Source organism: Pempheris klunzingeri, chromosome 9, assembly GCF_042242105.1.
Source record: "Pempheris klunzingeri isolate RE-2024b chromosome 9, fPemKlu1.hap1, whole genome shotgun sequence".
Classification (NCBI taxonomy): Eukaryota; Metazoa; Chordata; class Actinopteri; order Acropomatiformes; family Pempheridae; genus Pempheris; species Pempheris klunzingeri.
The window spans coordinates 24,442,632-24,469,878 of NC_092020.1; the positions used below are offsets into that span (position 1 = coordinate 24,442,632).

Sequence of the window (27,247 nt, forward strand, 5' to 3'; positions counted from 1 at the left end):
TTTTACAGCCGTTTTTCCGTGACATGAATGCAGCACCAGGTAAACTTACAGCCCCTCCCGTCAGCCGCCTCGTCTGACTGCATATCTCCTGAAAACATGGAGGATGAGGAATCATCATCATCATCATCATCATCATCATTACTGTGTTCGTCTTCATCGTCGTCCCACCGACGTGACTCCAGACTTTTGCACTCGTGTCTCATTTCTCGCTTCTGAGAAAGAAAAGAAGAAGAAAAAAAAAAACATCTGACTTTTTAATTTCAACAACTTTTCTTTAGTCGGTCTTTGTTTCTCCGTGTTTTTTTTTTTTTTTTTCCTCCTTCACGCTGAGGAATCTTATCGGACAGCTCGAGGACTGACATTTTAGACGCTCTTCACTCAGAGACCCTTCGCTCTTTCTTTGGGAGAAGTCCCTCGTCTCGCCTCGTCTCGCCTCAGGGAGTCGCAATTCCTTTAATAAAGGAAAGGAAAGTGGCCTCCCTGGCGCGAGGCGACGGGTTATTTTATCGGTAAAACCTAATTTAAACATCCTGGATGCTCCGCCGTCTGGTTTTAAAACTCATTCACAAGTTTAGAAACAAGTTTATGTGTGTGAAGAGAAAAAAAAAAAGTGTAAGCGTACATGTTTGTGAGACACTGCTGTTCCCGTTTTTCCTTGAATGAGAGAGAATATGTTGTAACTCCAGGGGAAAACGGAAAAAAGATATATTGTATTAACTCCCAGTGTGACCTTGGAGCTGTGGCGAAAGACGGATTCTGATTCTCCTTTTCATTTATTTCAATTTCTTTCTCTCTATTTTGGCAATATTTGTCAGTAAGATGTACCCAACGCTTAGCTGTGTGTCTCCTTCGCTAAATAACTCCGGTTCCCATGAGCCTCTTGCAACAACGCTGGCTTCAAGTCGTCGTAAGCGCCACTGAGTTTTGAAGCTTGCGTGATTCGGAGGTTCCTGAAATCCCCTGAAGGCAGCGTTTGACAGCAGAGGCTCATGGGAAACGGTCCTACTCAGATTAGCAGGTTTCACGACGCGGATGTTTGTGGTCGTTGCAGAAATCATCTGGAAAAATCCTGCGCTTGTCGTCCGTCGGGTTTCTGTTTCTGAGCTTTCCCACTTGTCTCTTCACGTGTTCAGTTCGCTGCATGGAGTTGTGGCCGGCCCCGAGGGATTCTGGGTGATAACTGCTGAGGAGCGGAGCCAGTATCTGGTGCACGTTGCGGCGGCGGTCTGAGGGAGTTTGCTGTTCAGAGAGTTTCCTGAAAGTCCGGCAGCGTGCGGTTGCTGCTTCGTCTCTGGTGGCCGCGTGTAGCTTTAACGGCCGTCTTGTCTCGATGAGGTGCCAACACTGCCAGCACTGATTTTAAACACAGCGCAGAGAGTCTGATCAGTATGTAGCACGACGTCCACGGAGGGAAGACGCTCCGCAGCCGGCGGGGAAACGACCCTCGGCTGTGCTTCTCTTTGGTCGGATCTGCAGTCCCACTGAAGTTTCATTTCCTGCTGGCAGGTAAAATGAGGGCAGGTGAGGAGGAGGAGGAGGAGGAGGAAGAGGCGTGTTGTCTTGTCACCGTGTGATTTGAATGTGGGATGATGAAGTTTATCTGCAGCTGGTTAAGTTAGTAAACCGGCTGTTTTGGTAGGTTACGTTCTATTATCAGAACCTCATTGGCTTGTTACCCGTGAGACGTTTAAGGCCGGTAAGACTTTTCATTTACCTGCCAGAATCAAAGCTGACTGCAGCCTTTTTGTCGGCCGACGCGACGGCTTGAAATCAAAGTCTCGAGCGAGTTGAGCTTCGTGTGTTTTGCGAGTGCTTGTGAAGACAATGAGCGGAGGGTGCGGCGTGTTTGTTGGGGACGGTAACGTCTGTAGGTTTGATGTAAAAAGATGTTATTTGCACAGCATTCACAGAATGCAGCCCTTTTGTGTGTTTTTTCATTTGTATTTCTAAAAATGAAGCACTACTTCTATACAAATATAGAGTGTACATATGAAAAAGAAAAAAAAATACCCGAAGGAATGAATGTCAGAAATGTTTAAATTATTTCAAACATTACGTTTGGCCCCTTTGGTTCATTATATTTGTGATGCCCTGAGAATGTGTTTTTTTTTTTTTTTTTTAATTATTATACATATTGCTACTACTATCATAACCATTATTTTGTGTGGTAATGACAATAATAATCCTTTTGTATCTACTCACAAACTGTAAAACCAGCTGTAGAAGTTAGTCTGGCACTGTGTGGCTAATCCAACTCGATCCCGCTCTGTTCTGATTTATTTTGTCGCTCTGTGTAATATAAGCTAATATAGAAGCAGTACTGTAGTGAGCTTGCATGGCAAAAAGAGAACATAATAGTATGAATAACACGACGTATTGTTTCTATTATTTGTGCCATGAAGAAGCAGCAATAATTAAAAAGGTTTGCGTGGAGGTTTTACAGTATCGGGTCAAGGGTCGAGGCGGGTGGGATCGACTGTGTGGGAAGATTTGAGGTACAATATATTTGTTTTTTCAGTCTGGTTTCATTGTTTTCAGCCTCACACACTCACACACACACACACACACACACTGTGCTGTACCTGTGTGTTTTTACCACTGTTGTCAGCATAATGTTCATGTTGGAAAAACCAAAACGAGAAGTTTTGTTGAACAGGGATTGAAAAGCCAACGACAGACGCGTCGTGTCTGAAAAACATTCCAGTTTTTATCTTTCAAAAAGTGGAAAAAAAAAAACAAAAAAAAAACAGTCCATCATTGATCTCTGAAGGGCTTTTCTTTTAGTTTTTAAAATCACTTCCAGTCCAACAAAGTGAACGGTCGACTTGTCTGGCGCCTCAGTTTCTTAAAAAGTTAGTTCATTGTGCCTGCGACAGAGTGGTAAAAGTCACGTAAACTGTAGATGTGTTCGGTCTCCGTCAGCGTACGGCGTGTTTTCATCTCACACTCGAACCCATCCGACATGCATGGTTGTTTTAAACACAGCTGGAGCTCACAGCAGAGGTCGCCGTCAAAGATGTCTCAGAAGAAATAATCCCTGTTTTTTCGGGGGGGTCAAAACCACAACAGACAGTTAAGGGATTTTTGAGTTTAAAAAAGAGGCTTTAAATCTTTAATATCAGTTTTTTGGGGGTCAAAACGGCAGCAAACGAGATAAAAAATGTGTTTTACAAGTCATCAAAAAGGGATTTCTGATTAAAGACTCTAAAAAAGGACAAAATGGTGCGTTCAGGTGTGATCAAGAAAGTTAGAAATCGCATTACTTCATGACATCTTTGCTGCTGAACTGTGCTGTAAATTCCTCCGGGTCTCCGACATGTGATACTGTGTTTTATCACATCAATATATTGTACGTGCGTATGTATCTATAAATGTTTTCTTACTTTGTGAATGCTTTTTTTTTTTTTCTCCCCCCTTTTCTCCTCTCTTCTGTTCTTCTCCATTAACAAAAAGGATGAGAAAATACAATCAGTAACAAACATTTACACATGAAAATAAAATTTACAAGCTTGCCACATCAGTTTTCCTCCTTCTTGAGTCAAAGTTAACTGAAAACTGGGTGTAAAAAGGAACAAATTCTCCAATTTATCCTGTAAAAATAAAGTTAAATGAATTAAATATGTAGATACGTCTCCTCCAGCTTAGAGAGCTTATAACAACATTTATTTTTACAGGAAGAGCTGCAGACAAAACACTGTAAAAGTATTATTTTAAAATCTATATCCAACTTGTAACCATAAGACCATATTGTTTTTAATTTTATTTATTTTTAAACTTCATATCTCGCAAATATTCGGTGACTTGTTTTTATTTTTCATCCTTAAATAGGTGAAATAAAGTTAATCACTTGCTGAATCATTAGATGTCGAAGCCTTTTCACAGTAGATTTTTACCAACGCAGTCAATCAGGTCCTCATGTTGGATTTTTACTGCTTTTTCTATCTTTAAATCAATAATTTTATGGGAAATGCATGATTTGAAAGTGACTCAGAATAAATGAAAGTGCATCACAGCTGAGGACCAAACACATTTTAGCGCTTTTTCTATTTTTAAAATCAATATTTTGGTGGATTTGGGAAAATTTGTGCAGTTGTAAATTTGACCCATTGACTCCAAATCAATACCAGAACTTATTACAGCACCTCAACGAACAAACAATAAAAGTTGATCAGTAAAAAGGGTCAAATCTATGACAGAACAGCTGCACTGATGTATGTAATAATAAATAAAGTGGCCACTTTCATTAAATGATGTTAGAATATATTTAATTATCTGGAGCATAAAGCTGGAAAACACTTAAACATCCAGCGACAGAAATACTTTTACTACAGTAGAAATACAAAGTAAAAGTACTAATACACAGACACCTACTTATTCTGGGTAGTTTGACCTGTAATATTACATTATTCTAATTTTTTATTGGTTGGTTTATATTTTCTTAATCACCAGAATATGTGAAATAACTCAAGATGTCAAATAAATGGAGTTTATGGAGTAAAAATGAATAGATTTCCCTCTGAACTGTAGAAAAGTAGAAGCAGAAAACTGAAAATTAACACAAAACATCGAGTTAAACGTTAAAATTCCGCGTTTATTCCAAATATGGAGCAATAATCAATCAACAGATAATCAATACATAGACTCACCTGTTGCTGATCTCTCAGAGGAAACCGCAGATTATAAATAAACTTAAATATATTAACTAGTAGAGACTTTATTGGTGTTTTTACGGTGTAAACTTTAAGGCGTTTCTCCTGAAAACACGTCGGCCAGTTTCTCATTAGACTGATTACACCTGTCAATCAAGCGTCAAAGGCCCCGCCCACAGCAGAGCAGCGTGGCCTCCTATTGGCTGAGCAAATGTCTGGTCACATGATTGGCAGCTTGATTGAAACATAATTAATGGCAATAAAACAAAAATAAAACATTTAAATTAGGGGGAAAAAAGTAAAACAATGTAATTATAATATATGAAAATAAAGTATAATTTTGAGAAATTTTATCAAATTAAAAATGTATTATTTTAAAATTATTTTCTATATTTTATTATGTTTTAATTAAATTAATAGACCACCACTGTTATGAAGTGTCTTTCCCTTCTGGATTTATTAATTTAGTTTAGGTACTGGCCCATTTTAGAATAATAAATGTTAAATTATTGTGAAGATCCCCACTGGGATCAATAAATTTTTATCTAAATCTATAATAATAATAAGCCATAATTTGTTTTTATCTTGTATTATTAATCTGGAAAGTAATAAGTATTGTGAGTAAAGGGTACAATGGAGTAGATAAATACAAATATACTATATAATGGTACTTCAGAGCAGTACTTGACTAAATATACTTGATTTCCTTAACTGCAGTTTTCCGCTCCCCACAAAGTGTTTGTTTTTTGTAAATTCATTTTATGTATCATTGACTTGTGCACTTTTACTTAATGGCGGATATTATTTAGTGTAATGAAACTTAAATTTCCATCAAATCAACAACTTCTTAAAGGATATCTACAGTATTTTTAAACCTGGGCAAAAAAGCTTTGGCCATCTTAGTAGGTCCACTAAAAGAGCTTGTTTGATCCACTGACAGGCTCAGAGTGTTATTCTAAGTGTGTGACAGCATTATGGAAAGGATCCCTACAGAGAGAGACCTGGAAGATCCTTTTGGTTTAACCACAAACAGCTGTTATATTGCTCTCTGCACACACACCAGACTACATTGACAAAAACATTAATTTTACCTCACAGAACACTAGAGCTGCTGTGCTACCGCTGCCTCGATCTGTTAGTTAATTCGTGTTAATGAGTGACTTTGGCGTCTTAACATGCCAGTTCAGATCCAAGATAACTCTTTAAAGCACCAAAGTCACAGCAAACGGACAAGCAGCTTCTGTGTTGCTGCAAGGTAAAATTACTGTTTTGGTCAAACCAAAAGGATTTTCCAGGTCTCTCTCTGTAGGGATCCTTTCCATAATGCTGTCAGACACTTAGAATAACACTCTGAGCCTGTCAGTGGATTAAACAAGCACTTTTAGTGGACCTACTGTGATCAGGTGTGGCTGACCTGGAGGACGATGTGAAGCCAGTGTAGCTTGTTTCACAGCTGGCGGCAGAGTTGATCTACGGGACCTGAAAATACGACTCTTGTGAAAACATAATACAAAACAGGGCCCAGGTTTGAAAACACAGGAAATATCCTTCAACATGAACTAATAATGTAAGTCTGCAGGTTTGCACATCACCTGTAAGCAGCGTCACAAAACACACGTCGAGTAATGAACTCACACTATCCACTGCTCAGTTTACAACATCCACAGTTTATGGTATTAAAAATATAACATCTGCGCTTTAGTAAGAACATTGTTCATGTGAAAACTCCAAGGACCATACCGCTCACTCTGAGGTCCTTTTAGTGGCTGCTCCGGAGCTCTCGACCCGGTCTTCCTCACCGGTTGAGGTTCAAACATCAGCAGCAGCTTCCAGGTAAATTCTGCAGACCTGACCGGCCAATGGAGGCCAGTCAAAAGCTCCAGAACAGCTACTAAATGGACCTGGAGGTGAAATTATTTCGTCAATTTCTACTTCCAGGGTCAAGAATGAACCATACTGGTGTTTTTTGGATGTTTTAGCCCCGTTACATCAAATTGCATATAGTCACAAACATACTGTTGATTATAATCTACAATAAAACTGTTTTTAGACTGAAAAATGCTTCTTTTTCCTGCTTTCCAGGCAGCAAGTGGTTTCCATTTTATTTAAAATACGACCATCTACTAACTTAAAGAGACTTAAATTAGCTTCAGACAGAGTGAACCGGGACTAGTTTAGGAGCAGTGATGCAGTGAAGACAAGTATAGATTGATTAGAGGAGTGTTCCCTTAAAGTCTCCTCTTATCTGCTATTCAGGTGCATTTATTTATCTTCTTAAGTGTCAAAGTCTCCGTGTGCAGTTTATGTGCACTGTATGTGCACTAAAATCCCTACAGTGGAATGAAAATGTGATTTTTTTTTGAGAAAACAAACTAAATTTCACCTTTGATGTGACCCCACAGCATCGCCAACCAAGTCTTAGTAGTTACTCTAATAAATAAAATACAGTGAGTGTCTATAAAGTAAGAAAAAGTGTTGATCTCTTTAGTGTTGATTACATGCACCTCCCACCTGCAGACACATGAACGCACCACGGCACTACACTGACGGACTGGGATCTGTGGGAATGTGGAGCACACAAAAAGCGTGTGAAGACGTTACACCTGTGCCCAGGTCCAGGTCTCATGGCGTCTCTGGCGAGTTACGAGTCGCTCTTGAAGTTTCAGACTGCGATTATTTGAAACCAACACTCAGTATCTGCCTGGAAGACATGAAAAACAGTTTCTTCAATCTAAATGTGTGATTTATAACGTGGATGGGACTAATGTAAAACACGTGACTTAAAACTAGTTTATTTATTTTGGGTTTGAAATGACGTGTAGGTACTCAAAGTGTTGGATTTGGTGGAGAAGCCATGAAAAGGGAAACTGAGCAAGTCAAAACACGTCCACTAAAAGTGTTTTAGTCACTGACAGGCTGAAATGTGTTAATGTAAGTGTCTGACAACATAATGGAAATAACCCCTGCAGGGATAGACCTGTAAAACAGCCCTTAAATCGCTCTCTTCAAAACCACCAGACTCCATTGACAAAAACAGTAATTTTACTTTGCAGAACGCAGGAGTTTTTAATCTTGTTGTTGTGACTTTGGTGTTTTAACACATCAGTTTGGATCCAAACTGATGTGTTAAAACACCAAAGTCACAGCATAACACAAAAAAAAAAAAACAATCGAAGAAGCAGTAGACCAGCAACTCTCGTGTTTCAGAGAGCTAAAATTACTCCTTTTATCAATGGAGTCTGGCAGCTTTGAGAGGAGCGATATAACAGCTGTTTGTGGCTAAACCAAAAGGATCTTCCAGGTCTCTCTCTGTAGGGATCCTTTCCATGATGCTGTCACACACTTAAAATAACAACCTGAGCCTGTCAGTGGCTAAAACAAGCACTTTTAGTGGACCTACTTTAACGGGCACGGTCGCCCCAAAGGATTACATCATTGCCATTGTAGCTCGGCTGCAGGTGGAGGTGACGTACTGCACAATTCCCCTAAACTTTTTGTACCTAACAGTCATTTTGAACGCAAAATATGTGAAAATAAGTCCCAGGTTTAAATACACTGAAAGTATCCTTTGCCTTTAAAAACAACAGTATGGTGTTTTTATAGCATTTTGTATGATTTCTTGTTAAGACAGCTGATCGTGTCCAGTTACTCCATGATTTTTTTCTTTAAGACTGCAGGCAGAAACGAAAAGGCTGGCTGAGGACACCTTTCGTACAACAGCTTCTATAATATAAATCTCTTTTCTTTCAAAGCTATGGCACCAGTCAGTCAGCTAAATAACTACACCATCACCTGAATGAATGGGAGTAGAGCACATGTGTAACACCAGGCTGAGAGGATGATATGAACAAATGCTGCGATCAATTGTCCCAAAACAATAAATAGAAAAAAAAACCTTAAACCTGCATCTTTTAAATCATAATTTTGCAGTTGAATTTCTGCAGTGCATTTTGACACTCTCCCTTTGACAACTACTGAAAAACAAGTCATCGTTTCGGTTTGTTGCCAAGAGATAAAAACACCAGGAGACTCCAGCATCATCTTCATCACTGGCACTTCTTTTACAATTTCGGATGAAATTATTGGCCTTCACGTGGTGAGTGTAAACGCTCCCGTGAGTGCGATCAGTACAGCAGGTCAGCGATCCAGTTGGTCAGTCGGAAAGACGAGCAGGCGTATGTACGTCCAGCCGGCCGATCGGTGGCGGCGGACAGCCCGCCTGCCTGCTCCGCATCAGTCAGTGCAAGTGATCAGTGCATCAGTAGTGTGTCGACGACAGAATCAAGTCCTGCTGCGTCGAATCAAATCAACTGGTCCAAAAACCACAGCAGCGTTTCTCAACCCCTTTAAAAACCACCTCAGAAATATTAAATACGTCGGCTGATTTGCATACAGGATGTTTTCTACATTCTTTGAATTATCTTGCAGCTCTTTTGATCCATGCGTTCAGGCTGAGAACGAATACACGCCAAGCGGCGACTCTCGTGAGGCTGCAGCTCTCCGAAAAAAACCTGCTTTTCATTTAGTGTGGCAGCACGAGAGCCAAACTACTTGGCTCGCATCTTAAAATCAAGCCGAGTAAGTAGTTGCCATAAGCGGATTTATATTCTCGTGAGCTGTGGTGAGTGTTGTAATTAAAAGAAAAAGGCTCCTGTGGCGTGCCCAGGTCTCCAGGTAAAACATCAGTACTCCCGTTTCCCAGCTCTGATGTGGTCCATCACATCAGTGTCCGAGGGAGTCTGTCGTCAGCTGATACAGCCTCTCATTATGTGCTTGGCATCCGAAAACGTCCCACCAAGACAACCAGCTCTCGATAAGACAACTACCCTGTTTCTTATCCAGTGCACCAGTGCCCTGAAGAGTCAGGACCCCACTAATGGAAATGTCTTGGACATTTAGCAACAAAACCAGGTTGTGGTTTTAGCGTCAAAAGACTCCTCAGGATGCATCCTAGATTATGGCGTCAGCAGAGGATGGAGGGCGTGGCGTCCTTTTGGGCAGCGTTACGTCTCTGGCTGCCCGCTGAGTCTCTGTGAAACCGGCTGCTGATGCAGAGCCGACGCTGGGGAAGGCTCCGGGTCATAAAGGCTTATCAATCACCGCAACTCCTGTGGGAGGGAGAAAATTAAAGAGTGAGCGAGAGAAGCGGCTGCACGAGCAGGTCACGTGTGAAGACTCTGTAATGTTTGTTTCTCTCTGTGGTGTAGGAGTGTTGCCGGCGGCGTGATCGGACTCACCGGCGTAGCTGCGTCCATTGCTCATGTTTGTGGGAATGAGGCTCCACTTGTCCGTGGCCGGGTTGTAGAACTCTACAGAGGAAAGGTTACAGGACCCGTCGTCTCCTCCGATAACGTACAGCAGCCCGTTAATGGCACAGACACCTTGAGGAGACAGTTGTGACACCTTAAACATGATGTGTGAAGTCCTGGTCAAACAATATGTGTTTTCAATGGCCAATGCCGATATTTAGAGAGCAGAGCAGGTACGTAAATATATCATGTTGTTTTTTTGGGGGGTTCGTTTTGCGATAATGGCTGCAGCTCGCTACATTTTCACACTTATTTTATGGCTTTGAACTAAAGAAATCAAAAATGTGAGATGAAATACTGACATGAAAAGATTTTATTGATTAGAAAAATGATTTTCAGAACGGCGACCTTAGCAATGCTCCGTTATACACATATGCTAGACAGCAAAATGCTGTATTGACTAATCAGAATCACATTTTCAACTAATAAATCCACTTAATCCACTTAAATGTTGACAGGTAAAAAACTACACTACACAAAAACTGATGAATTAAAAATGACGTTTTAGTGAACTTAACATCACTTTTTAGCAGAAGACGCCTCCCTCTGCAGTAAAGAGCAGATTTTGGGCATCCAGAGTTGAGCTAACGAATGGCTGCTGACTAGATATCTATGAGAAATCATATAACTGCTGGAAAAGTCTCATTCGACGTCTCTCAAAAACCACAAATGTTGCAGTTTCTAGTATTTAAATGACCTATAAATGTTTAAAGAGTGTTTCGTGGATGCCGTGTGTCCGTGGTCGTTATCTGACCTGCGTTTCGTCGGCACATGTTCATGTCAGAGACCAGCCTCCAGGTGTTGATCTGAGGGTCGTACACCTCGACGCTCTTCCTCACCAGAGGACCGTCGTGTCCTCCTGCTGCATACAGCTGACCGCCCAACACACCAACACCTGCACAAAACACACACACACACACACACACAGATGTATCAGTGTGAGCACTGTTTAACTGTTTTGACACCTGACTTTAGATTTCAATGTTAAAATGAGGTTGTGAGTCATTCTGCTCACTTTAAGGACTTTACTATTTATGTTCTTTCTGGGGGGGGGGGGTCTGCAATTAATGTAATTGCAGACAAAGTTCACCAGGTGGCGCTGTTGCTCTGTAGAAAATTGCTGGGCAAAAACTCAACACTATCATTGACCACAATACAGTATTGTATTTTGTGCAAGGCGTCCTCAAAACAACAGGGGTCATGTTGTTCTATATTTACAGTCAAATAATGACAATCTAAAGAAACTTAATCTGATTAAAATCCACTTTGTGTACATTGTCCCTATTTTTATACTTCATCTTGTTTAAATCCTACATATTTTTAGGGTACATCTCTGTCCACTAGTTTATCATTTATCGTTTCTATTGAAGTTCTAGTTCTGCTCTTCTTTTACTTTTGCTTACTTGCTGCTTTAACACTGTGAATTTCCCCGCCATGGTGCTAATAAAGGAATCTCTTATCTTATCTTAGTAGCTCCGGGAAAAGCCGTATTGTTTTGCTGCTCTATGTGTAAAGTAGAGGGGAATATAGTGTGTGTGTGTGTGTGTGTGTGTGTGTGTACCTGCTCCACTGCGCCGTGTGCTCATGTCAGCTACGTAGCACCACTGATCAGTAACAGGGTCGTATTCTTCCACCGTACTGAGACACTGACGAGACGCTCCATCGTAGCCTCCTACTGAATACAATTTACCTGTAGAGACACACACACACACCATTTAAAGGGCTTGGATTATTTGAAGTGGGGTTGTCACCTACAGATGATGGCGGTCAGGACGCCCACAGTTTGGAGAAGTAGGCAAGTGCCTCAGCGGAGACAGGAAGTAATGTACTGCTGTGGTCACAGACCGCAGGAAAATGTTATTCTAACCATCTAAAAAAAAACACATGTGCCACCAAACATTTTTACAACTGTGTCTTGCCATCTCTGGTGGGGAACTGAAATCGTTCTCACTTTCCTTTGGTTCAATTCAAAACCACCAGGCTCCATTAAAAAAATCAGTAATTTTAACTCCCAGAAAACGGGAGTTGCTACTCTATCATTACCTCAACAAAGAAGATGTGTTTGTGTTACTGTGTGACTTCAGTGGTTTAAATGGTTAGTTTGGATCCAAAATGAAGTGTTAGTTCATTGATTGATTGAGCAGTAGCACAGCGGGCTCCAGTCTTATGTGAGGAGAAATTACTGTTTTTGTCAATTGAGTCTGGTGGCTTTGAAGCAAGCAAAGAGAAACTTCAGTTTCCTGTCAGAAAAGCTCTCTGACGACAATTTAAAGCAGTCACAATATATCTAAGTATAGCGCACACTGATTACACTTCTCCAAAGTGGCTCCGTGCTGAACGCCATCTCCTGTAGGGAAAATACTTTCATTGAAATGGAGTACGACGTCTCCCAGGTCAAACAAACACTTCTGTCTTACCGTCGACCACCCCGACGCCCACGCTGCTGCGTCGGGTGTTCATGGAGGCAACGTACATCCACTCGTTCGTCTTATAGTTGTAGGCTTCAACTGTCGACAAACCTGGCGAAGAGACACACAACATTTTGGCAAACATGTTAAAAAAAGAAGAGAAGAAAATGGCTCCCATGTCTCCAGTGTTTACTGTTGACAACGCAGTGGGCAGCTACTGCATGTGATTACATTCTGCTCAGCCTCCAGGTGTAATCATCCAGATAATGACGCCAAGCCTGATGGGAAAAATAGGTTTGAAAAAAGTTGCAGAGAAACTAAATCAGCTTTTTTCTCCTCTTACCTGTCCATTCCTTCCTCTTCACACATTTCTCCACCTAATCTTAACATTTTCAGTCATTTTTCCTTCTACAATTTTGCTTTGCTTTTTTTTTTTTAAAAAAAACAACCAATAATCTTATAAAATATTTTCGTTAACCTGTGTGAGAGCTTCAGTGTGTTAGAGGACTTCATAATTCATCATTTGTGTTAGTAATGTAGGAAGTGCAAACGTAAAGGATAGTCACGGATTGAGATACTAAATAATTGACCTCATGCAATCAAAGCTTGTGACATTAGAAACTACGGTACAAGTACAACTTGTAGAATATAAAACTACAAGTTTGGCACAAAATACAGAATTACAGCACATAACCAAGTATATTAGCGTTATAACTTTAAACCACAAGCTGTGATTGAACGAAAATGACTTCAGTAACGACTAATGTGTAGGAGGAACCAAGCAAATACACAGTGGACATGAATAAACCTGCTACTCAGGCCTTTAGAGAGAGAGTGTGTGTGTGTGTGTGTGTGAGTGAGTGTGTGTGTGTGTGTGTGTGCGTGTGTACCTATGCTTCCGTTAAAGCCCCCCACAGCGTACAGTAAATCCGCCAGCACAGCAGCTCCCAGTGTACTGCGTCTCTCCTGCATGCTCGCCACCGCGCTCCACTGGTCCTTCACTCCGTCATACACGTCCACCGTTCGCTCCCGCAGCGAACTGTTGAACCCCCCGACTGCATACACACATCCCGCCATGGAAACCACACCTACACACACACACACACACACACACACACAGGCAGAAAGAAGTCAGAGCTTAGTTAAGGATGTAATAATCACATTTTTACTGAAGCTGCTGACGTTTGTCTGTAAAGTCAGACATAACAAAACATATAACGATAACATTAGTGGCTGTTTATATTTAGTCTCTTTACTATATTGTTTTACATGTTGCTGGTGCATTCAAGGACACTCCGGCATCCAGATGCTGTTTGTTCATGACAAAGAAAATACTGTCGCACTAAACTAGAGACTGATTTCTGAACATTCAGACTCTCGTGCGGCCCCACGAAACACAAACTGACCTGCCCGGCAGCGTCTTGAAGGCAGGTCCGCTACCTGGTACCACCGATCTTCCTGGAAGTCGTAACACTCCACACTGCGGATCGCCTTCGGAGCCTGACCGCCAACCACAATCATCACCTGTACAGGTACGCAGTCAGCGTTAGCCATTTAAAAAAGTAAACGCATATGTATCTTGTATGAAGGCCTCCATGTCTTGCTGAGTGGCATGTGTGTGTGTGTGTGTGTGTGTGTGTGTGTGTACCTTTGGGATGCTGATAGGGGTCCGTGGTCGGGTCCTGTCTGTCTTGATGAGGTGCCGCTGGTCAGCTGGCAGCAGGTGATACTTCATAGCTTCTATGAGGAAATCTTTACATGTGTTGTTGTTCTTTATCAAAGCCTCTTCCTCCACAATCTGAAACACATTTCAGGCAGATTGCACCTTTATTAACCAAACAAAATAACAGCACAGCACTCTGTCATACAGTGAATTTACACTTACATTTGAGTAACCAGGTAACAGTGAACCTGTGGACTTGTGCAGCAGCTAAATTACCGTCTTTCTCTCCTACCTGCATCCTTAATTTGGAACCACGGTGACTTATTTTACTCGAGGTGCTGATAGAGGAAACTACTTCCTGACTTTTTTGGGTTCTCTAGCAGTGAGCGAGAGAACATAACGACTTATGCACAGTATACACAAGAAAGGACCGTGAAATAGAGGTAGTGGGTGTTTAAAAGCTAGAAACTGAATAACTACTCAACTGAACATCGAAGACAAAATATAGATACCCGAATAAATAATGACTACATGACTGAATGAATAAATAAATAAACAAACAAATAAATCTCTAGGTCACTGAACATCAAACAGTAACATAAACTATATACTAAACTATAAAAACAGTAGAAATCAAATCAAGTATGTAAAATTACTCAATGGGTGGGAGCTATTTTTATTCTTTGTGCTATTTCTTTCACTCTGTTAGTGATCTCAGTTGAGAAGAGCATCAAATAAAAGGTACAATAAAAACACTATTTAAAAAGTGAAATACCCCTTTATCACAGCCACATTAGTGAGAGTTTGTAGTGTTTTAGCCTTAGTGTTAGTGTTAGTGTCAGTTTTATAGTATTTAACAGAAAACCCTGAGCTGTGATTTCATGGACGATATTGTTGGTTAAAGAACATTGTTAACTGTGATTTGGTGAGTTTCTAGAATATAATGCAACACTGACAAGCAGCTGAAGCATGTGTCCACATCTGAACACAGAAAGAAAACAACTGGACTCGATGTTGATTTGTTTTCCCCTCATCCGACAGGATTCATTAAAACTAAAGGCCTTCACTTCCTACAGTATTTGTTTTTTATACTTTATGATCTGGATGAATCTTAACCGACACGAATAAGTGTTTGGTGTTACTCACAACATTCAGGGGCGACCTTTTTCTACGACTACAAACGAATCTTGTGTGAGTGACGTGCACGGGAACAGAAAACAAAGCAGAGCAGACAGACGGTCTCTTTTACCTGCACCAGGTAATCCCTGGACAGCAGTGGAAGTCTGACATGCTCCATCAGTTTGGGCATGTACTCCAGACGAGCCGGCTTATCGTTCTTGATCCAAGATATCATGGCCTCGAACACCTGGAGGCAGAAATAAGAAATATGCTCAGTTACACTAAACCAAACAGACCCACGATGTGACTTTAAACCACGTACCAACCTTCCTGAAACAAAAGAGGTGTGAGTCTAGTGGCTCCTGGTCCTGCCGGGTCAGTGTTATTACCCCACAGTTAATGCTGCTCAGTTACTACCCTCCTGCTCTGTCTGCTCTGAGAGACATAAATCACTCAGATTTCTGTTAGAAAGTTTCTTTCTTTGTCCTGCTTTGACTTTAAATAAGAGTTTACATGTGTGGATGTAAGCCTTATCACTCAATTCCATACTTTATTTATTTCTTTGTTTTTCCTAATTATTTTTCCTTTACATACTCTTTTCTTATAATTTCAAAAAAAAAATTAAATAATAGAAAACTGATTTGTCAATGTATGTGTGTGTGAAAACTTTCTCCTCCCACATTTATTTCTGACCTGAGAGGTTTGCAGAGAGGGGGGGGGGGGCCTCAGACAGGCTTCCTTATTTTGACGGTCTCGCTCACTGACTGTGTGAACAGCATCGTTCTGGGTGTAGATACTCTGTTCTTTCATAGTGAAATACCAGTATTGATTGCTCACAGTTTCTCCCGGCAGTAAATCAGCATAACCGAGGTGGCAGACCATTGTCCTGCTTCTTTTTCTATCAAGAATCTCCCGCTTCATTCACACTTAATCATCTCCTGTTGTCGCCTGGGGAGCAGCTCCGCTCAGGACGACGAGGGACTGAGTGCCCCTCCTGTTGTGCACAAAGGGGCAAAGACGACGGCAGTTGAGGGGAAAAGAGGGCTGTTAACTTACTCGACGACTCCCCTGAACTTCTTGGGTTCAAACTACTTCTAGAAATCACACAGGAGACCCTCACAGTATGAGCTGCAGCCACAAATTAGACACATGTATAATACAACACAATGACACTGTGATAAAAGAGTGGCATTATAAAATTAAAAGATATATAGATATATATACACAAGGCAAATAAATATGAACACATAATATAAGGCAATAAAGATATATATCAACCTATAAATATAACAATATATAAACTGTAATTAGGAGAATACAAGTGGGAGAAACCCAGGATATCAGGACAATGCAGTCATTTTTTTCAAAAGCACACGCGTGTCCACAAACAAATAAATTCAAAAAATAAATAAATAAGTAGTTCATCTAAGTAAGAAGCCATATGCGGTTTGTTTTTTTATGTGATTTCACTTGAATAACAACTAATTTAGGGTTAATTTCTATATATCTGCTAACAGTGGTACTTTTTCATGGACTAAAAATCTCAACCAACAAAAAAATATATATATATATAAAAAGAGAGAGAGAGAGACAACAGGGAGAGACAGCAGCTCCTTCTGTTTGTCTGTCTGACTGAGCCAGCAGTCACCTTGACTGCCGCTGCCGCTCCGACAGCAGGATGACACACCAACGCTCCCCCCAGACTCTTCCTGTTGACTGGCTGATAACAGCTGACAGACACGACATCCTCTGGAATATATGTCTGCTGCCAAGTTGAGCTGAGTGATTATGATGAGGCCTCATGTCTTTAATACAGCTGTAGTATCTTTAAACTTGGTCCCCATTGTTACATACTTTGGGATTGGGTAGCTACAAGTGTCTGACCAAATTACAGAAAGGATCCCTACAGAGACAGACCCAGAGTCAGATCCTTTTAGTTTATGCAGAAACAGCTGTTGCATCGCTTGATTAAAGTTACCAGATTCCATTGACAAAAGCAGTAATTTTACCTCACTGATCACAGTAGTTGCTTGTCTAGTTGCTGTGACTTTGGTGTTTTAACATGTTAGTTTATATCCAAACTAACTCTTTAAAACACCAAAATCACACAACAACCTAATTGATCGAGGCAGCAGTAGACCAGCATCTACTGTGCTGTTAAGTAAAATTACTGTTTTTGTCAATGGAGTCTGGTAGCTTTGAACAGCTGTTCTAGCTGTTTCTGGTTAAACAAAGGGGATTTTACAGTTCTCTCTCTGTAGGGATCCTTTCCACAAAACACTTAGCCTGTCAGTGGTAAAAACAAAAACTTTGAGTGGATGTACTTTGATTGGGTGCAGCCGTTGCGGCCCGTTTGCAGCTCATTCACAGCTGCCAGCTGAGGCAGTTTACTGGACCATTTCCAAAACTTTCTTTATATACCAGTCCTCTCAAAAAAAAAAAAAACAGGGTCCAGGTTTTAATACACCTAAGTTATCCTTAAACTTTGTCCCTTTTTATTATCATTATCTCTTATTTTGTGTACCCGGAAAATAACTTTACATAATTTTCACATATCTTTCCGCCTACAAGGAAAGAGACAAACTGCTGTTATTAAAGGGCTGAAGAGTGTGTGTGTGTGTGTGTGTACACATTGTGGTGTCTCACCTTCTCCTCCGTGGAAACAGTGAGTTTGTCACTGGAGATGAGGCTGCACACCTGCTGCAGAGAAAGGCCCATGAACTCTTCTCCCTGCACCACCTCAGTGAAATGCTGCTCTGAGAGGCACAAACATTCAGGGTCACACACAACACAAGCTCTGAAACATACAAACACAATGTCCAACACCGGCTAAAGCCCAAATGTTAGCATGTTTTTGCTGAAAGACACCCCCAGCGTCCTTTAACTTTAATTATCACTTAAAACTTGACATTTTCAAACTCTCTGGACAAACTAGCTGTTAATTGAAGCATCACCACCTTCCACGCACAAGTGACACAGATGACTCAAGACTTGTGTGCTGTGAATGTTGAGGAGCTTACCGGCGTATGCGTGGGCTTGGTTGAGAAGCTGCGTGCATGTGTGCAGGTCAGCGAAGGCTCTGATGCCCAGACAGTTGGTGGGGTGAAGCTGAGACTGCAGGAACTCACAACAGACCTGACGGACATCCATCAGCTGGAGGAGGCTGGCTGCTGGAAGTAGAACCTGCAACAAGGACACGAGCATTAAGTCACTGTAAAACTGTGACTGGACTCTATTGATGGAAGAGCTTTATTGGAAGGGAGGCGACTTCTGGATCCATATTCTGGGTCGGTTTACGAATCCACACGAGCCAAAAGTGTTTTAAAAATAACATGGAAGAGCACAGTTATTTACCACCCACAGCCACACATGTAGGAACATTTGGTGGCTGAAAGTTAGTTAGCCGCTCCCCCCCCCGACAACAGGTTTTGGGATATGTAGAAATACTGCAACGTCAAGCTTTTTAAGAAGGTGGTTGAAGGAATGACAGAAGGAACGAGACGAATGAGTCTGCGACTGGTGGAAAACTACGTAAAAGCAAGGCTGCATGTAGACGGGAATATTAGTGGAGCATTCATTTACATTAACTACAGCTTAGTAGGACTTCTGTCTTTTTTGGAATAAAGAAAAACACATGCAATACGTTAACTCAGTCAGTCAGTCAGTTAGTTTGTTAATTACTTAACCAGTCGAGCTGTCACCAATCAGTCCAACAAGCTAGTCATCAACCTCTGTGAATGTCACCTTGGTGCCCAAGATTTTAAAAGAAATCAATATTGTTTTGTCAGCACAAGGAAATGAGAGTGTTTGTAAGTGAATCAAAGCCCTGGATTCGATTAAGCTCTGTTCTCTGCAATGTGTAATGGCTGAACAACCAAATCTGATGCAATTTACAAGCAGCTTTGTTCACTGACAACATTTAATTATTATTTTTGTTTTTTTTGGTGCGTTCTTGTGGCCGCAGCTCTCAAGTTTCACCACCGCATCTCCATGCAAGCTCCTCAAACTGGCATATAAACAATCTTGGAGTCACAATGAATACAGACTATTTTATGGCAACAGCACTTAAGAACACATCACATTCAATTTAATTTGCCAGCAAGAAGATACTGACAACTGTGACACTGTGATATGAGATTAAACATTGTGTGAAATTCTGGTGATTTTGGACAAACAACTGTCCCTGAGTATAAACGTGTAGGAAATGTATTTAATCTGATCCTGTCACGGCCATAATTCAGCTCTGTGTTAAAACAAGGCTGTTGTGATGGATGCGTGTTGTTTCAGGTGCAGGAGACAGTGAAATACCATCCAGGGATGCCGCTATGATCCATGAGCTTCTACAGCCACAAAAACAGCAGATTAGAAGACTTGCTAACTTCTTGTCTTCTCCTAACTTGACTTTCAAAAATTGGAAAAATCTATTTTAATCTACTGCAGAAGCAATTCCTAAACCCATGGCTGTGTCCTATCCTATCTCAGGACTCGAATCTTATCTTATCTAAAAAAAATCTTAATTAGAAGTGTGAACTATTCAATCAGCACTCGTCCTGTCCTGCCTTGATTAAAACCGACGGTTGTCGCACTTCACTCGTCACCACTTAGGCAGCTCACTATGATGGACAGGAAGAGACAGATATTCAATACCACTTTAAATAAATCTGAGGCAATAATCGCGTCGGAAAGTGCATCTTTTTGGGAAGTTCTCTTCCCATTTCTCAGCCCAGGTTAAAGATTTAAAGCAAGCAAGAGGTGGCGGACGCTGTCATGTCAGTATGTGGAGTTTTGAGGAAAAAAAAAAAAGTGGGAAATTTAATGCAAAATTCTACAGTTTTGGGGTTCATGTTGTTCCTCATCTTCAGTGTGACTGACATACAGACTTATGCCATCCTAACTTAGTAAGGACACTGATAAATCTAAATTCCTATCCTACAATAAAAAGGGATTTGTTTTGATATGATAAGACCCCAGGAAAAGGTGCCTGCATGTGTCTGATTAGCCAACGCAGATTACACATTATGATGCAGCAAAAGATTAGACTTCTTTACTGGACAGTCCCACATTTCTTTAGCTGAACCCCTCTGTGTTGTTACCCCCCCTCCCCTTGCACTGACCCACTGGCCTCATTCAGATGAATGACGGGTGCTTTTTTTTTTTTTCTTTTTTTAAATCAGTTAGTAAGGCAGGCAGTCAGTGTCCCGTTCAAAGGCTGATGCTAACAGACACCCTGTGCAGCATCCCTTCACATAATGTTAACTGGGTCAGTGAGACGGTCTGTCTGCACACTCACTCATCCTCTGAGTGTGTATTGTTACTGTCACCTCTGTTTTCTGTGCACAGCTGCCCTGAAGCCTCATGTCCTATAACAGGGAGCATCAGGCCCGCTGAAACCATGCTTACAACAGCTGTGACACCCTAACACACACACACACACACACACAGAGGACAGCACAAACAACATGTATATTACACAGAGAAAACACACAGTTTGAAGAGACGAAAAGTAAAAGCGACCTTTTACTGAATATGAGCCAAGAGTCAAAACACACACGCATATATAAAAGTCTCACATTCACGAGTGAGCCAATCAGACAGGCACGCTGCTAACAGTGGGAGGATTTCCTGCCTCTCTGCATGCACACTTCCTGTGCTAATAATCAGAGGAAGTATCCTGCCTGCTGCTGCATTTATTCAACCCCTGCGCCACAGCCATGCAAACACTGAGAGTTAATGCCCCTGACATAAACGAAGGCCTCAATGCAGAGCGGTCACGGCAAAGCACTGAGAGCTCACAACCATTACCAGCTCCTGCACCTCTGGCAATAAATATCTGCTCCTCAGGCTCGTTCATTCAGGACGGTCTGAAATTTAAACCAGAGAGGCAGAGCGATCAGGCCCTAAGGGAACACTGATATCTTTCAAATCATTACACAGTAAATACAAACAACAGTTTTGACTAAAATAGTAAAAGATAGGAGCTTTTAAAAACTCTTTAATCTTATTTCAGTTGTATTTTTTCACCAGACGTAGGGTGGAAACAATCCCTAAACTAACCAGAATAACTTGATTACTTAACCTGGAACTATATAAGCATATATATATTTCCTCAGCTCAGTTTTTCATGTATTCAAATTTGGCAAATTCTTGTAAACTCAACAGCTAGTTGAGACAAACCAGCCTTTGTCCCTCTAACGGCGACACCTGCATCAGCAGAGGGACGAGGACAGAGGTCATTGTCTCTAAACTTCACTCAGTATCTATTGTGATATCAGGAATATTTTTTTATCCTATTGACATTTTATATTAGATTCCAGTGAGATATCTAGTGACTATTGCTCTTTACTAAAGCACAGGAATTTGTCATCCAATTACTTTAATCGATGGACCAAAAGCCTAAAATGGTATAAAGGGGGTTAAAATTTTGCCACAACCTCTGTATTCACTGTACAAAGACCTCATTGAAACTTTTGAAATTCTTGAAAATGAAGGAAGTTCCTCTTCTGAATACTGGAGTTGGGTTGGGTGTTTTGCTGTTACTGACTTTTGCTAAAAACAAAGGGCTGCACACAGAAAAAGGTCAAGACAGCAGCTGCAAGACAAGTTTCCTTCTCTGCAACAAGGAAGTTTTACAGTCCGGACCTTTTTGGTGGGAGCAGCAGGACCATTTTCTCTGATTTAATAATCCCCCCCAAAAAAACTGTGGCAGAGTTTTGAAATAACAAGCCCAGAGTAGAGAAAGAGCAGAAAGGATTTATGATGAGAAAAGGTTGTTAATATCCCACTAATTCTGTTACTGCTGCTAAAAGATGACGCTAATGTTTTTTTACAGCAAAACTAGAGTACAAGTAGAAGGCACAAAAACAACAGAAAGAATAAAAAACATTAAGGAAAAACAGGAAGAGACTTTTTTTCCCCTCCCTCTCACTCACTTCCTCCTCATTCTCCCTTTTCAATAAACACTCTCAAACACACACACACACACTCTCACCTGGACGTTGTCCTCTGTGACCTCTATCTCAGCGGTGTAGATGTAGTCCACCAGTTTTCTCAGAGTCTGTCCGTCCACCTCTCTGATCTCCACCTGGTGGGCTTTGCTCTCACTCATATCACCTACAAACACACACAGTTAAAGGATAACTGCTGGATTTTTAAACGCGGGCACTACTTTTAAATTTTTTGTTCGTCTCTCGGCAGCCAAGAAGTGGCCTAAGTGTCTAACAACATCACATAAAGGATCCCTACAAAGACAGACCTTTAAGATCCTTTTTTTAAAACTATAAACAGTCCATATATCACTCGGTTCAAAGCCACCAGACTCCATTGACAAAAACTGTTATTTTACAAGGGAGGTGCTAGCCTTCCACTGTCTGCATCAGTTAGTTTGTCTGTGTTATTGTGTTACGTTGGAGTTTTAAAAGGTTAGTTCAGACCCAATACAAGACTTATGTAACACACAATAGCTCAAACAAACTAACTAATCAAGGCAGCAGTAGACCAGCAACTCCCCTATGCCGCAAGGTAAAATTACCGTTTTTGTCAATGGAGTCTGGTGGGTTTGAATAGCACGATCCAACGACTGTTTCTGGTTAAGTGAAAAGGATCTTACACATCTGTCTCTGCGGGGATCATTTCTGTCATATTGTCAGACACTTTGAAAAACAATCTCAGCCTGTCAGTGGTAAAAACAAGCACTTTTATTGGACATACTTAGATCAGGTGCAAGCCATTATAGCCATTACAGCCTGTTTGCTGCCCATCGTCTACTGCACTATATCCAAAACTCTTATATCTCCTAGTCAAAATTAGCCACAAATGATTATTCCTTCTAATAAAACACATAGATTTGGACCATTCGAACATCTCTTTATGTCCATGAGAGAGCAAACCAACAAGAGACATAACTTCTTGTAATACAGGTCTCCAAATCTACATATAAACCAAATAAAGAGATAAAAATATGTAGGACAGACATTCAATCTTGCCGTCTTCCTACCAAAATCCTGAGTATTTCCAAGTGGGTCTTTTTTAGATAAGAGTACAAAGCACCCTCTGTGGCTCTCTGCCATCATCATCACACACTTGTTGCTGAATTATTCACACATTTAATTTTCAATCGATATGCAGCAGTTTGAGACCACGAGAGAAACTGCGAGGCAGAGCCCTGCAGTAGTGCTGCTTTTTCCCCCCCAAAAAATATCAATTTTCACACTCAAATGTCTGTTTATTTCTTTACAATTTGATTATATGATAGAACTAGGAATATGACAGCAGTAGCAAACACATACACACTTCACATATGATGCCAGGCAAACTTCAGAGTGTGTGTGTACCTGTGAACATAGCACAGAAGTAGGGGCTACAGGACGCCAGGACCACCCTGTGAGCCGGCACTTGGACGTTCCCCGCCACCAGCTGGACGTCACACAGCATCTTTTTACTGAAGCATGAGGAGCAACAGACAGAGAGAGGAAGGAAGGGAGAGAGTTCTTATCTGTGCTTATTCAAGTGTTTGTCATCACTGTTGTGTCAAAAATAAATACCCAAACAGAGAAGCTGAGAAAAGGGAGCGTCTTTAAAGCTGCGTGTGGACAGAACGGCTGCCAGCAAATGTGCCAATTAAGGTGTTAAAAAAACAACAACACCACTGTGGGCAGCACACCTCCTCAGGTCGTTCATCAGCTGGAAAGCCTTCCTCATGTGCGTCTGGTTGAAGGTGTGCATCCCTCCATTCATCGTGTCCTCCTCGGAGTCCGTGGCGAGGTTTGGTCGTGGTGAGGCCGGTGCGGCCACCAGACTGGTGAGACATGAGAGGCAATGTGTGGATCAGCAGAGTTAGACGGTGACCCAAAGCTAGACTTTTTAAGGACTCACAGGAACCTTGTTAATATACTGTCTTTACTCCTGTTAATGGCATTAGTGTCCTGTGCAATAGAAAGGACTGTTAAGATTGGTCCAGTGTGTCCCAGTTTTGGTGGTAGCTATTTCTGAATGCCAGTATGACCCCACTGGCTCATCCTCCTTTAATAATCCTTGGTTCTTCAGGGTAATCTGCTTTGGATGTCATGTATCTCTGATGCCGTTACACATCAGGGGCTCCAAAGTCGTGGTTTTATACGTCTTTTGAATTCATTTTTAATCTTGTGTAGATTGTTCCTCACGTGAAATATTACAGAGGTGTGGGACAAACGATTATTTAAACACTGATTAATCATTTAGTCCATAAAATGCAAGAAAATAGCAAAAAAAAAATGGCCATTAAAATTTCCCAGAACGCAACGTGATGCTTCCAGATGCCTTGTTTTGTGCAGACAGCAGCAGAAAAACCAACAACATTCAGTTTACCAGCAAGTCTTCACATTTGATGAGTGGAGGGCGGTGAATTTTTACTTCAAAAACTATTTAAATAATAATCCACTGTCACAGATATGGCAAATCAACTCATTGTTTCAGCTCTACTTACTGTGTGTCAGATATTTGAGTTTAAAGAACCAACTAAGACGCCAATTTGTGGGAAAATTAAAGCGCCGTCTCAAAAACCTTCTTTGGGAGCTTTGGGAAATACTGATCGACATGTTTCGCCACATTTTCATAGCGAAAACAACTGATCAGTTCACGGAGAAAATAATCAGTGTATTAACTGACAATGACAATAATCGTTAGTTGTAGCCCTTCACACACCTCTAGATCAATCATTTATGTACTAATCTATTAAAGTGATGGTTGTCAGCTCGTCCTAACTGCGCTAAATAACCACTCAAGCATGATATTTGACAGAGGATCTATGTTGTAGTCAAGACAATTGGATGACAGAACTGCCTGACCCATTTTCTGATCATATTCTTTAGTCACATGGACTTAAAGGATAATGCTAGAGGTATCATATAATTTCCTTATGGTCAACAAATCCCATGAATAGACGAAAAACCAACAATGGATTAGGCTCTCCGCCCCAAACCCTACCGTCTAGTGAGGTAAATAGTCACAAACATACGGTTTCATGTTTTAAAAACAGCTGGGAAATGTAGTTTATAACGGATGAAACTCGGTCGCAGACCATGAGTTTGTTAGGGGCTATTTTTAACCGAGGATTAATGCACATTTGGTACAGCAGTGAGTGTCTGTAGTAGGATTCAGTCACTGAGATACATTAATGTTGGTTTGGGTCTTTTCATGGGATTTGTTGACAGCAAGAAAAACAAAGAATATTGTTCTGTCCTTTATTCTTTAAGCCCTTCTCAGGCTGTCGCACAAGGAAAAACAAGAATATTTCCTGTCAGCCAATGTTTCTTTAAAAAACCTGCCAAGTGAAATCATAAGAACTTTGATAACATGCAAATTCAGATTTTAACACGAGGTGACGAGTACTTACCTGAGAGCAGGTGGAAGGAGGAGAACATAACATGTGAACTGATTGAATGGCACATTTATGTGATTTTGTATTGGTGTGTATGTAACGGGACTCGATCCACCATGCATGAGAGGGGACTGGATCAACTGTGTCTGTATAGGACCAGATCCACTCAGCATGAAGCAGGACTGGATCCACTGTACATGTAACGGGACCGACCGGATCCACTGTGCATTTACAGGACTAGTTCCACCATGCACGTGATGAGACCGGATCAATTGTGGCTGTACAGGACTGGATCCACTGTACATATAACGGGACCGGATCCACCATGCATTTTTGGGACTGGATCCACCATGCGATTGGATCCCCCGTGCCTCTACAGGACTGGATCCACTGTGCATGTAGAGGACAGGGTCCGCCGTCAACTACAAGACTGGATCCACCATGCATGTGAGGAGACTGGATACCCCAGGCATGTACAGGACAGGATCAACTGTGTGCACACAGGACTACATCTACTGTGCATGTACTGGATCCCTCTTGCATCTAGGGGATTGGATCCCCCCCAGACATGCACAGGACTAGATCCATCACGTATCTACAAGACTGGATCCACTCTGCATCTATGAGATGCCAGTCTGCATAACTTTCTATTGTTTTATCAATGACAGCAGGCAGAAACACTTGTCACAGTTAAACTGCACCACAAACTACACCCTCCAGACACCATACAGTGGAAGGTGCACCTCTCTACAACAGCCTCAGCCACAACTGAACATTACAACTTTCATGAAGGGAGGACTTATCAGCATTAGCTTCAGCTGGGTGTACATGCTACACTGTCATCTGTGTGGATGTTATCATAATGAGCCTTTTGTCCTCAAACAAAAACAGTTTGAAGAAGGAAAAAATAAAATGATGCAGCACGTACGAGCCTCAAGTTGGTTCATTTATTACAAACCAGCACAAACTAACCAGCCTGCGTCCACACCACTGAAAAGCTCGTCTCTGTTTGTCCAAATATTAAAAAAAGAAGTCCACTGATAAATGTTTGTTTTTAGTTTGTTGAGCTCCAAGCTAGCTGTTAGCATTCAACTTCACAGCTAACATAAGATTGCGACGCTTAACTGCCATAAAATCACCACTCACATCGTGCTAATTAGCTGTTTAAGGATCCAGCCTGCCCCTCAGCTGGCTGCCTTTAAACAACATCTTGGTGACAGCTCCCAAATGTCTCGACAGTCCAGTAAACCTGGACTCTGGTTAGCCGCCGATGCTAGCTAACTTAAACCGAAGCTAACTGTTAGTCAACACGGCTAGCTTGAGTTGGTTTGGCCGGAGAGAGGGAGCTCCGCGTCGGCTTCAGGCGCAGGTGGATCATGTTAAATGTTACCCAACAGATGTAGATGTAGACAGCTTTGCTAAATAATCCCCAACCGCTGAGCCAACTCACCCCGGCGACACACCGTCCATCCTCCCGGAGTGAGACACCACGGCGGGCATGAGCGCCGGACAGCCGCCGAGCAGAGATCGTCTAACGACGAGAGGAGCCACTGCGTCTGTTAAAAACATGGACGCTTGTAGTCCAAAAGTCTGGTGTGAGTGGCTTTTATATTTTAATAATGATCTTTAGTAAATATTTTAAGTTATATATATATATATATATATATATATATATATATATATATATATATATATAAATAAATAAATTAACCTATACCGGCTCTGCCTTGTAATGATAAAACATT

The 27,247-nt window shown here is 41.3% G+C and overlaps 1 protein-coding gene and 1 long non-coding RNA gene across 2 annotated transcripts; one reads left to right on the forward strand and one right to left on the reverse strand.

Annotated features, from left to right (window-relative positions):
- Window positions 1-351: 351 nt before the first annotated feature.
- On the forward strand, window positions 352-3,517 carry LOC139207741 (uncharacterized). Its single transcript, XR_011585046.1, has 2 exons — window positions 352-3,018; window positions 3,074-3,517. It is a non-coding gene; the product is annotated as an uncharacterized lncRNA (long non-coding RNA).
- A 6,202-nt stretch (window positions 3,518-9,719) lies between these two features.
- On the reverse strand, window positions 9,720-27,022 carry klhl3 (kelch-like family member 3). The gene is made up of 15 exons (XM_070837061.1): window positions 26,953-27,022; window positions 23,808-23,942; window positions 23,479-23,585; window positions 22,137-22,258; window positions 18,169-18,331; window positions 17,795-17,904; window positions 15,279-15,395; window positions 14,015-14,164; window positions 13,773-13,890; window positions 13,257-13,454; window positions 12,376-12,477; window positions 11,520-11,648; window positions 10,713-10,853; window positions 9,887-10,030; window positions 9,720-9,757 (listed from the first exon to the last, which is right to left on the reverse strand). The coding sequence occupies exons 1-15, from the start codon at window positions 27,000-27,002 to the stop codon at window positions 9,729-9,731; spliced, it is 1,815 nt and encodes a 604-aa protein (XP_070693162.1). The 5' UTR covers window positions 27,003-27,022; the 3' UTR covers window positions 9,720-9,728.
- Window positions 27,023-27,247: the final 225 nt, after the last annotated feature.

Excerpts from the sequence above, each read along its gene's own strand:
- klhl3 (XM_070837061.1), bottom strand. The coding sequence starts at position 27,002 with ATGCCCGCCGTGGTGTCTCACTCCGGGAGGATGGACGGTGTGTCGCCG. Across the intron at positions 10,854-11,519 it reads CACACGGCGCAGTGGAGCAG|GTGTTGGTGTGTTGGGCGGT; the intron begins GTACACACACAC and ends TGTTTTGTGCAG. Across the intron at positions 9,758-9,886 it reads CAATGGACGCAGCTACGCCG|GAGTTGCGGTGATTGATAAG; the intron begins GTGAGTCCGATC and ends TCCCTCCCACAG.